At 40.0% G+C, this 10,661-nt stretch overlaps 1 protein-coding gene across 1 annotated transcript; it reads left to right on the forward strand.

Annotated features, from left to right (window-relative positions):
- The first annotated feature begins 1,544 nt into the window (after positions 1 to 1,544).
- LOC115734339 (vacuolar protein sorting-associated protein 41 homolog) lies at positions 1,545 to 9,764 on the forward strand. The gene is made up of 19 exons (XM_048280355.1): positions 1,545 to 1,949; positions 2,998 to 3,267; positions 3,347 to 3,526; positions 3,692 to 3,952; positions 4,351 to 4,483; positions 4,573 to 4,663; positions 4,975 to 5,077; positions 5,618 to 5,721; positions 5,797 to 5,890; positions 6,678 to 6,833; positions 6,913 to 6,975; positions 7,092 to 7,157; positions 7,385 to 7,585; positions 8,183 to 8,260; positions 8,339 to 8,458; positions 8,584 to 8,664; positions 8,767 to 8,852; positions 9,017 to 9,098; positions 9,188 to 9,764. The coding sequence occupies exons 1-19, from the start codon at positions 1,668 to 1,670 to the stop codon at positions 9,623 to 9,625; spliced, it is 2,889 nt and encodes a 962-aa protein (XP_048136312.1). The 5' UTR covers positions 1,545 to 1,667; the 3' UTR covers positions 9,626 to 9,764.
- The last annotated feature ends 897 nt before the right edge of the window (positions 9,765 to 10,661 follow it).

Raw genomic sequence — 10,661 nt, forward strand, 5'->3', positions numbered from 1 at the left:
ATATTTTTTCATGTAATTTTGGGACTACATTGAACGAGTATTAATAGTTTATATAGGGATCGGATCGAACAAATCAAAAGTCTAGATACAACATTGTACATTAGGTCAAAATTCAAAGACGGAAAAATTGTCAAAAAAGTCATAAACCTTTCACACTTTTGCTAATTCAATCCTAAACTTTTTAAATTTCTTGATTCAGTCCTAAACATTTTCACTTTGTGCCAATTCAGTTCTATTTGCTTGAAATCGCTGACGCGGTCGCCGACAACAATTTTTAATAGATTTTTAAAATTTTTATTTAAAAAAAATTGATTTTTTATAGCTGCGACGCACTCGCTGGCCAAGGTGAGAGCGAGGATCACGGCCCCTCGCCTTCGGTCGCGAGGGGTTCGCGACCCTCGCTTAGGGACTCGTGGGAGTCGCCGACCCCCTCCGGCTCTTGCCCAAGGGTCGTCGGCCTTGAAGCCAACAAGGTAAAAACAGAAAGAAAGCAAAAAAAGAATTTTTCAAATGAAAATTATTAAATATTATCCACATGTGCTCCAGCGGTGCCACGTAGGACGGTTAACGTCTATGTCAGCGATTTCCGATGAATAAGATTGAATAGGCACAAAGTGAAAAGGTTTATGATTGAATCGGTAAACTTAAAAGGTTTAAGATTGAATTGACAAAAATCCGAAAGGTTTAGGATTTTTTTGATAATTTTTTTATTGAAATATTATATTGAATAAATTAAAAGTTTCACGGTGGTATTATTGCACGTTTCATCGGTGTTCAAGGACCACATCTGCTGTTCTTCCAAATAAAAATAAGTCGCAATCGGCCATAATCAAATAATACGGGCCAATAATTTCATTGGATTTCAAGCCCCCCAAGGGACGCAGAACCACCGCCACAAAAAATTAAGGCACCGCATGTCCTGTCGTCAAAGGAAGTCGCGACCAGAAATGTTTTGACGGAGACGCGCGCACACGTCGCATATCTCTTGCAAAGATAAAACTTTCAACATCAATTGCGACCAGGCAACAAACCTAGTGCTTCCCTTTTTCATTTCAAAGCTCACAAGTAGAATTAAATTAAGTCAACTGGGAGCATCGACCAGAAAAAACGTATCAAGACTGAACTTCAGACAAAACAAGTTATATATGCCCGTTCTCGAAAGATTATCCATGGCGTAAATTTTCGCTTTTTCAATCTCTTTGAACGTAGATATCGTTTCTTCAACTCTTCAATTCTCTCTTTTTTCCTGATTTTTTACATTTGAAACTTATCATGCATATTTTTAAATATGAAATCAGATCGATTCTCACGCTCACTCTTGCTCTCAATAGCCATAAATTGATTGTCCGGATCTATCCTAGACTTTCCCCAAAGGCGCAAAAGAAGGAAAGAGACCAAGGGGAAAAGTGATACCGATGAGCAGTGGCCAGGTGGCACCCAGCACACGTCATCTCGTCGCACTCTCTTGTCGGGTAGCAAATAAATAATTTGATGCAACCGTTAATCGGATTGTTCCCTGAATTCCCCAAAATAGCCTTCCCCCGACATCCTCTCCCTCCTCTAGAACCCGCAAAGGCCCAACTTCCCCAAACCCAGCAGATCTCCCTCTCTCTCTCTCTCTCTCTCTCAAAATCATTCTCTCACCAACTCCATAGCCAGCAATCATTATGCAAATGGCGCCGATACCGGCGGAGAACGGCGTCGAAGGGGACGACGAGAGAGAAGACGAGGAAGCAGATGAGGACGAAGAGGAGGAGGAGGAGGAAGAGGAGGAGGAGGAGGGGGAGGAGGAGGAGGAAGAGCCGAGGCTCAAGTACCAGAGGATGGGAGGCAGCATCCCCTCGCTCCTCGCGAACGACGCGGCGTCGTGCGTCGCCGTCGCCGAGCGAATGATCGCGCTCGGCACTCACGGCGGGACCGTGCACATCCTTGATTTTCTGGGCAATCAGGTAGTCTGCAAATTTAGAGCCGCTGCTGTTCAATTTTATGCCTTTTAGAAGCTCTCGATTCGCGAAGCTTCGAACGCTTTGCTTGTAACTTGATCGTTTTGGATCTAAATTTGCTTTTTCTTTTTTCGTGGTGATCGAGCTGACTATGTAGGAAGTGTAAGGTGAAGGTCGAATTGCGGAAATCCTCTCTATGAGCTCATGGAGTAAAGCTATTAGTTTTTCAATTTACTTCACAATCAATTTGTGCTAGTCTTCCGTTCATTAGATGCTCAATTTGCCCGATCAGTTTCGACCATGGCTATGCTAGTTTTAGCTTCCTTTCCAAGAACTACGTCCTGTGCAACTTTTTCCCCAAATTTGCACTTAATTTTGTGGATATATAGTTCGCTCTCTAATAGTTGATAGGCAGTTTTTCTTTTGAGCCAACTCATCATCTTCCACCTATATTAAGACTTACCTCACTGGGGAAGCTGTCTTTTCAGTGCCATATATGCGTCAGCAAAAGCACAGCTTAGGTGGTAGTCCTTTGAGATTTGCTACAGGACACTTCCTGGTTATCGAGGAAAAGAGCCTTTGTATATTAGGCCAAGTTTCTATTCGCTGGAGAGTAATTTAGTGTCCAGCATTCATAAACTCGTGAAATAGATGACTATTTTGGGAGTGTCACATTATTGAATTACTACCAACGCATCCCTCTATCAGAGTGGAACTGGCTTTCTGAAACTACTTATGATGTATATGACATGTTGCATACATCAATTATGGATTTTACAGCTGTTAACTTTCTTGTTTCCCTTTTTCAGAATGTGTGATTTTGAACTTGATATGAGGACATTAATTTTCCGTGGCCACATAGGAGTTGCTAAGATGTCATCATCTCAAATACGTGGCCTTCTTATCAGTTTTTGAATGAAGAGAAATGTATAATAATAACTCGAGGGTCCTTTTTCTTTTTATCAATTCATAATCTCCACCCTGGGTGCTGTAATTTCTCTCATCTTTATTTTGTGAAGTATTTTTAGTTTGTCTGTCTGCCTTTGTCTCACAGGTTAAGGAATTCGCTGCCCATACAGCTGCTGTCAATGACCTTAGTTTTGACACAGAAGGTGAATATATAGGAAGCTGTTCAGATGATGGATCTGTTGTGATAAATGGCCTCTTCACTGATGAGAGAATGAAGTCTGATTATCAACGTCCAATGAAGGCTGTTGCTTTAGACCCTGATTACGCCAAAAAAGCATCCAGAAGATTTGTAGCTGGTGGTTTGGCGGGTCATTTATATTTTAACATGAAGAAATGGTTAGGCTACAAGGACCAGGTCTATAAAATACTGATTTACAGATTGTTAAAGATTCTGCTATTTTGTTTGATCCTGCTGACTGGAAGTAGCTTTTTAGGTTTTGCACTCTGGCGAAGGTCCAATTCATGCAGTGAAGTGGAGAACAAGCTTAATTGCTTGGGCCAATGATGCTGGCGTCAAAGTTTATGACTCAGCCAATGATCAGCGTATCACATTTATTGAGAGGCCCAGAGGAAGCCCGCGACCTGAGCTTTTACTCCCTCATTTAGTTTGGCAGGTGAGTTTAAAGATTCAAACGGTTGCTCTAGAATTGTGCAAGTGTTAGATAGGTGTTGCTGCTAGTGTTGCTGAAGAGTTGCAGCAACACTCTTTTTGCTATTACTGTCGGTGTGTATTCAATAGCAATTTATTTCACCATCTACTGCCGCTTGATGATAATCAGGACGATACACTGTTAGTCATTGGCTGGGGAACATCTGTGAAAATTGCATCCATCAGAACTAATCCAAATAAAGTTGCCAATGGTACCTATAACCATATTCCAGCCTCCACTACGAATCAGGTGGATATTGTGGCATCATTCCAAACAAGCTATTACATATCAGGGATTGCTCCCTTTGGTGACTCTTTGGTTGTTCTAGCTTATATACCGGGGGAAGAAGATGGGGAGAAGGACTTTAGCAGCAGTGTACCTTCCCGTCAGGTACTAACTCTCCACCTGCTGTCCTCAACATTTTTGTTTTTTAAAATAAAAAATATATCTCCTGTTTTCTCATCATGTTTGGCATGCTAGTAATGCACATCGAGATGGATGCTTTGCTAGGAGTAACTTCATGTATGGGTTGCAGCTAGTTGGTTTTCATTTGAAATGTCTTAACTTGGAGTCCATAATTTAAGAAGATTTTGGCAAAAACTAGCATCCCTACATAATAAATGCACCCTCTTCGATTTTTTGGCGTATGAAGTAACTTACTGGAGGTCTACTATGCCCTACTATACATTAGATTTGTTTCAATCCTGACGGTGAACAAGGAAATAAAAGTTTTTGAATCAAAAACCATCTGAATAGTACTTATGGGGGTCTTTTTTATGGAAAAACAGGGAAATGCACAGAGACCAGAAGTACGTGTAGTAACTTGGAACAATGATGAACTGGCTACAGATGCCCTACCTGTGCATGGTTTTGAGCATTACAAGGCCAAGGACTACTCCCTTGCTCATGCTCCTTTCTCAGGTTATTAAACTTATGGCTAAAATGTATTTTTCTGTTGTGGAAAAGATTGATTATGCTTAATGCTTGAATGCTATTATATCTGAAAGCAGGTAGCAGCTATGCTGGGGGTCAGTGGGCTGCTGGAGATGAGCCTTTGTATTATATCGTCTCTCCCAAAGATGTGGTTATAGCAAAGCCTAGGTCAGTCTTATTCTTTCTTGTAGATTCTATTAGGTACCACCATAGGTTTTTTGTGTCTCAGCTTCAAATAAGGTGAATATGTGAGGTCATTTTCCTTCTTTTGGTTTCTGGGTAATGCTTGGTGGGTGGAGTGGGGCAAGGCTTATATGGTACTGGATGCATTAATTCTTTGTTGATTTTTTGGCTGATCCTTTAACTTACATGGGAGTTATGCTTTACTCTAGCCCGTTTTCCAGCAACACTAATGCTTTTCTATTTAAATTTCCAATGCATGCACAAAGTTAATAAACGTTTGAATGTGTGATTGCTAGGGATGCTGAAGATCACATATCTTGGCTTCTGCAGCATGGCTGGCATGAAAAAGCTTTAGCAGCAGTGGAAGCTGGTCAAGGACGCAGTGAACTTGTTGATGAGGTGCTTCTATAGCATTTTTACTGTCTTCTTATACGAGGGAGAGTTTGCTAGTCTAGTGACTCTTTTTTCTTCTCTGTGTTTTTTTGCTCTCCATTTACACGTGCACAAGAGTACTTTACATATTTGTTCTTATCAGAGATAGAGAACTTGAAAAACATGAAGTTGATTGAGCGAATTTTTCATGGCTTGCCATTTGTTGAATCTCCCTCCTTACTCAGGATTGTCTCTATTACTCCCATGTTCAAATATTTGATGTGCCGGGCTTTGACTTTGTTTTAGACATATTTTTTGGTTCGTGGCATCTAACTCGTGCTTAATGGTCATGATGAGATGGGAGATGGTAGATGATAATTCAGCTCTGCATATTGAATTACCCGTGAAGTATGCGTAGTCATTCGTCTTTGATGGTTTTTTTTTTTTTTTACATATTCGTTTTTCCATCTTGCTCAAATTTTGAAGATATTTGTCAAAGTGTCTATGGAAGGGTACTTAGCCGCTGCTTACTCATGCTTTCTCTTGACTGTTTTTCAATATGTACAGGTAGGATCCAGGTACCTTGATCATTTGATTGTGGAAAGGAAGTATGCTGAAGCTGCTTCTTTGTGTCCAAAATTGTTGCGTGGATCTGCTTCAGCATGGGAGAGGTAAGTGACGCTGTCTACAATTTGTCTATGGATAATTTGTTGTTGAGGATAGTTGATGGGTGTCTGTTGGCGCAGATGGGTTTTCCATTTTGCACATCTACGCCAGCTTCCTGTTTTGGTTCCATATATACCGACAGAAAATCCAAGGTTGCGTGATACGGCATATGAGGTTTGTTGGCTAATTGTAACAAAAAAACATTTAATTTGTTTGGTAAACTTGTTTTCAGGCAGTTGAGTTGTTCATCAGTTTGCATATTCAATTATATTGCTTTATCCCCCATGGATTGTCTCCCAGTTGCCAGTAATCCAGTATGGCTGGGTTAATAATTTTGACCTTTACATTATATCACACCAGCCACTCCTTTTCCTTTTATTACTATTTATATGGATGATTTACCAAGAGGATCTTGGATTCTAGTGGAAGTCTAGTGTAATGGAAGTGCAGATATGGTTCCTGGGTCTAGTGTCAAATACGCTCCTACATTCCTGAATAAATCACTCACGACATTGCCCACATTTAATCATTGCAAATTTTTTTTTATTAGATATCGTAGTTCTAGTTCTTATATGACATGTCAATTACAACAAAAGATCTGAATAGATACTGTTCATTTGGTCCCCATTTTATAGTCTGATGAAACTGTAACTGCATTTTGGACTATTCTAAGCTTTAACATCAGTTCTTGAGCAGTTTAAGTTTCGTTTCCATCATCCCATGTTTCTGTATGATTTCCATGGAAAAAGGGAAGTGCGTAGGTCCCAGAGACATGCTACAAACTTTGTAGTCATGGAACATTTACGGTTATCATACTATACCTAGACAAAAAGGATCCAACTAATTCCCAAAAAATACAAATTTTTATCAAAGGGAGCAAAGTATCGTTAGTCTACTTAGTTTCATCATAAAATTGGTGAATAAGACACTTGCTTTTTATGGTTTTTGTTTTGAGATACAGGTTGCCCTGGTGGCATTGGCAACAAATCCATCTTTCCACCATGAGCTATTATCAACCGTCAAATCTTGGCCACGAGCAATATATTCATCATCGCCTGTTATCTCAGCCATTGAACCACAGCTCAACACTTCATCCATGACTGATGCTCTCAAGGAGGTAGCTCTATGAGCTTAGCTGTTAATCTAATTTGACAATTTCTGCTTGTAGCTTTTTAACTGTTCCTTTTGTGCATCAGGCTCTGGCAGAGTTGTATGTAATTGATGGCCAATATGAGAAAGCCTTTTCACTCTATGCTGATGTAAGTGCCGGCGAGAGTCGAGTATATTCCTGGACTAACACAATAGCCAAGGAATATGCTGTGTACTACAATTGAAATTGCTCTAAGGAACTGATGTCTCTTTTAATTACTTTCAGCTTATGAAGCCAGAGGTGTTTGACTTCATCGAAAAACATAACTTACATGAAGCCATTCGTGAAAAGGTATGGCAATGCTAGGGAATATTTAGGGCGTAAAGGCTTCTGGATGTAAAATCTAATATTGTGTGAGTCGATTGGGCATCTGGATGACTTTTGTTGTATATGACTATAGAGGAAAACGTTAGAATTTCTGGGTTTGCATTTCTAATTATATATTAGCCTGTGATATTTCAGATTTCTGGTCTAAATACTTGCATGCTTAGTTCCACCCTCTCTTTCTCTCCATGCAGGTTGTCCAGTTGATGAAGCTAGATTGCAAACGCGCAGTTCCTTTGTTCATTCAAAACAGGGATTTGATGACACCATCCGATGTGGTTTCTCAACTTTTAAAAGCCAGCGATAAGAGTGATTCAAGACATTTTTTGCATCTATATCTGCATTCCTTGTTTGAAGTGAATCCTCATGCTGGAAGAGAGTTTCACGATATGCAGGTATGAATAGACATAGAAATTCCTGCTTTTCTGCATGCTTTTGGAGTGAGGTATATATCTTCTCTATAATCTGAACGTTTACTTCTTTGGGCCTTTGATTGTTTTTTTTATAATAAAGAACAAAGGTATCTTTCATCATTACCATTAAGTTCAACTGAGCCAGGAAACTAAAAAAACTGAAGAATTACTGTCAGGATGATAATATGATACCTTACCACTCTTTTTTGGTGTCATGCATGATATGATATTCATCCTCAATACTGTTCTCATGGATGATAACCATCCTGTCAAAGACCGTTGAACACAGCTCTCTGTATTCTCGACAAGGCCACATATCCTGTTCACTTCAAGAATGCTAAATGTACTCAAAGATCTTGTCCTTTTTTTAAGACTGTTTTACCTAGTTATTTTTGCAAGGTCTCTGTGGGGATTTAAACAAACGATTTGGGTCATGATTGCACTGTTACTTGTCATCTCATCTTTTAAAGAAGTTTAGAGAAAGAATTATCATGTCTATCATTATTCCTCTGAAAATTTTTAGAATACATTTTCTGCTTTCATATATGATCAGAAGTGTTGTACTTCTTTTTGTGATAGGTAGAGCTCTATGCTGACTTTGATCCGAAGATGCTGCTTCCTTTTCTTCGCAGTAGTCAACACTACACATTAGAAAAGGTTTGGAAAGTTATTTCATGGTTGACCATAATACTTTGGAAGTTGTTCAACCTATTAAACTTTGAAGACCAATTCCAGGCTTATCACATTTGTGTTAGAAAAGAGCTCATTAAGGAGCAAGTGTTTATACTGGGAAGGATGGGGAATTCAAAACAAGCTCTTGCTGTCATCATCAATAATTTGGGAGACATAGAAGAGGTAAACCACTTCTTTGAATGAAAAAAAGTTTCTATGGCCTGATTGTTTTGCTTAATTAGTTTGTTATTTGTATTTCTCAAGTAGTCTAAATCTTGGTGTTAATACAAGCAGTACATTGTGCGCAGGCTGTAGAATTTGTGAGCATGCAGCAAGACGACGACCTATGGGAAGAATTAATTAAACAATGTCTTGACAAACCTGAAATGGTACTGTGATCTCTCTTCAATGTTACTCAAAACCCTCTTGGGACCGCCAGTAATCACATGCCAATTATCTGAGCTTCCAAATATGTTTTCCATGCTTGGCAGGTGGGTGTGTTGCTGGAGCACACTGTGGGGAATCTCGATCCACTTTATATAGTCAATATGGTGCCAAATGGTTTGGAGATACCTCGGTAAGTACTGACCAAGAAAGTTTATTCTGGTTTTCCTTTCCTTTTGAAATGATTCTCATGTTGAGTTTCTTGATTTTGCTAGTTACAGTTGCAAGTCATTCTTTCTGTCATTATATCAGGATGATCGTTATGAGTATTTTCCTTGTTCTTCAAACTATTGACAGGCTAAGGGATCGTCTTGTCAAAATCATCACTGATTACAGGACTGAAACATCTCTCAGACACGGGTGCAACGATATTCTTAAGGTAAACCTTGGTTTACAATATGGAATCTCACTCATCAAAGCCACTTCCAAAAATGCTTAATATTATTCTTCGTCTCTTAAAAACGGTAGGCGGATTGTGTTAACCTCTTGGTAAAGTACTACAAGGAAGCAAGACATGCTGTGTATTTGAGCAATGAAGAAGATGAGGCTCGAGCGAAGAAGAAAGATAGTAAGGCTTATCAGGAAACAGAAAAATCGTCCAGCCTGAGAACTACAGGGGTAAAGTCCAAAACTAGGGGAGCTGCAAGATGTTGCATTTGTTTCGACCCCTTCTCCATACGAGATGTGTCCGTGGTCGTTTTCTTTTGCTGTCACTCGTACCACGCGAGTTGTCTTACGGATTCCACATATACGTTTAGCGGCAAAAAAGGGACTAAAGAAGCTTCTTCAGACAGCATGTCGCATTATGATTATGATTGTGAGTACGATGATGAGGAAGATGAGGATGATGACCATAAGGGTACCAATCGCATGCGATGTATATTATGTACTACTGCCGCCAGTTGAGTGTGTCCAGTGTGTGCTTGTCCTTGCATGAGAGGGTGGGTGAGTCTTCCATGCCTGTAATTTTTGGTGTGCCACAACGGCTTTATTGGTTTATTTATTTTGTGGGGGCCTTCTTGTTCTTCTTCGGTCTCTACTGACTAATGTATCATAGCGCATTTTGCCGACTCTGCTTCTGGCATCATAATGATGCCTTGAGCCTATTTGTTGATTGTGAGGACATAGGCGTAGGTGTGATAGATTGAGACGTTAGTAAGACGGTGATGTGCAGAAGAAGCCAACTTTGGCATTCTTATGGCGATGATGTCATGGATGGTGAACTGCTCTCGATTGATTCTCGCGCCGCTAGGCTGCTTGCGCTGAGAGCTGAACGGATGAAAAATCTTAGAGGAAAGTAAATGCAAGGTCAATCTTTGACAAGCAGAGGTGCAGGAACAAGCTGGGTGTGTTTCGGTCATGTTTCGCCAGGTGGAAAACTTAGTTATTATCATGTCGAGGTGATAACTTGCTCTTGTAAATTATGTGTTTCGGCTTCAGCCGGAAGGGGAGGGGGCTACAGCTGCACACTGCAGTGCCGGTTGATTGTTATTATTATTTTTTTGGGTGGTGTAAATAGACAAGGTCGCGAGAAAGAACAGCTAGGACTCGTGAGAGACATTTTGCGGAAGTTTCTTTTGGGTGCTGGTCTCGCTCGTTAGGCTGTTTCTTTGCTTAACTCCTCGATGGACTTGGTCATTTCTTTGGTATAAGAGTTCATTTTTGGGTGAGCATATGTTTACAGCTTCTTCTTCTTCTTTTCTTTTTGTGGTATAAACCATGTTTAAGCCATTTACATATGTAGAGCATGATTCTCTTGCACTAAGCTGGTTTCGTCATAGACACCGAGCACTCAAATACTGCTTGGAAGCAAGAGAAATTAGCAATCTCCACGAATGAGAGCATAACCCACTTTTGGCTAGAATGGTGTTTCATGGGACTTCGTTTTGATATCATTCAACTTCTAAAGTTTGGAATTGGATCTATTATGTATACATAGAGC

This window comes from Rhodamnia argentea, chromosome 6 (genome assembly GCF_020921035.1).
Source record: "Rhodamnia argentea isolate NSW1041297 chromosome 6, ASM2092103v1, whole genome shotgun sequence".
In the NCBI taxonomy this organism is placed as follows: Eukaryota; Viridiplantae; Streptophyta; class Magnoliopsida; order Myrtales; family Myrtaceae; genus Rhodamnia; species Rhodamnia argentea.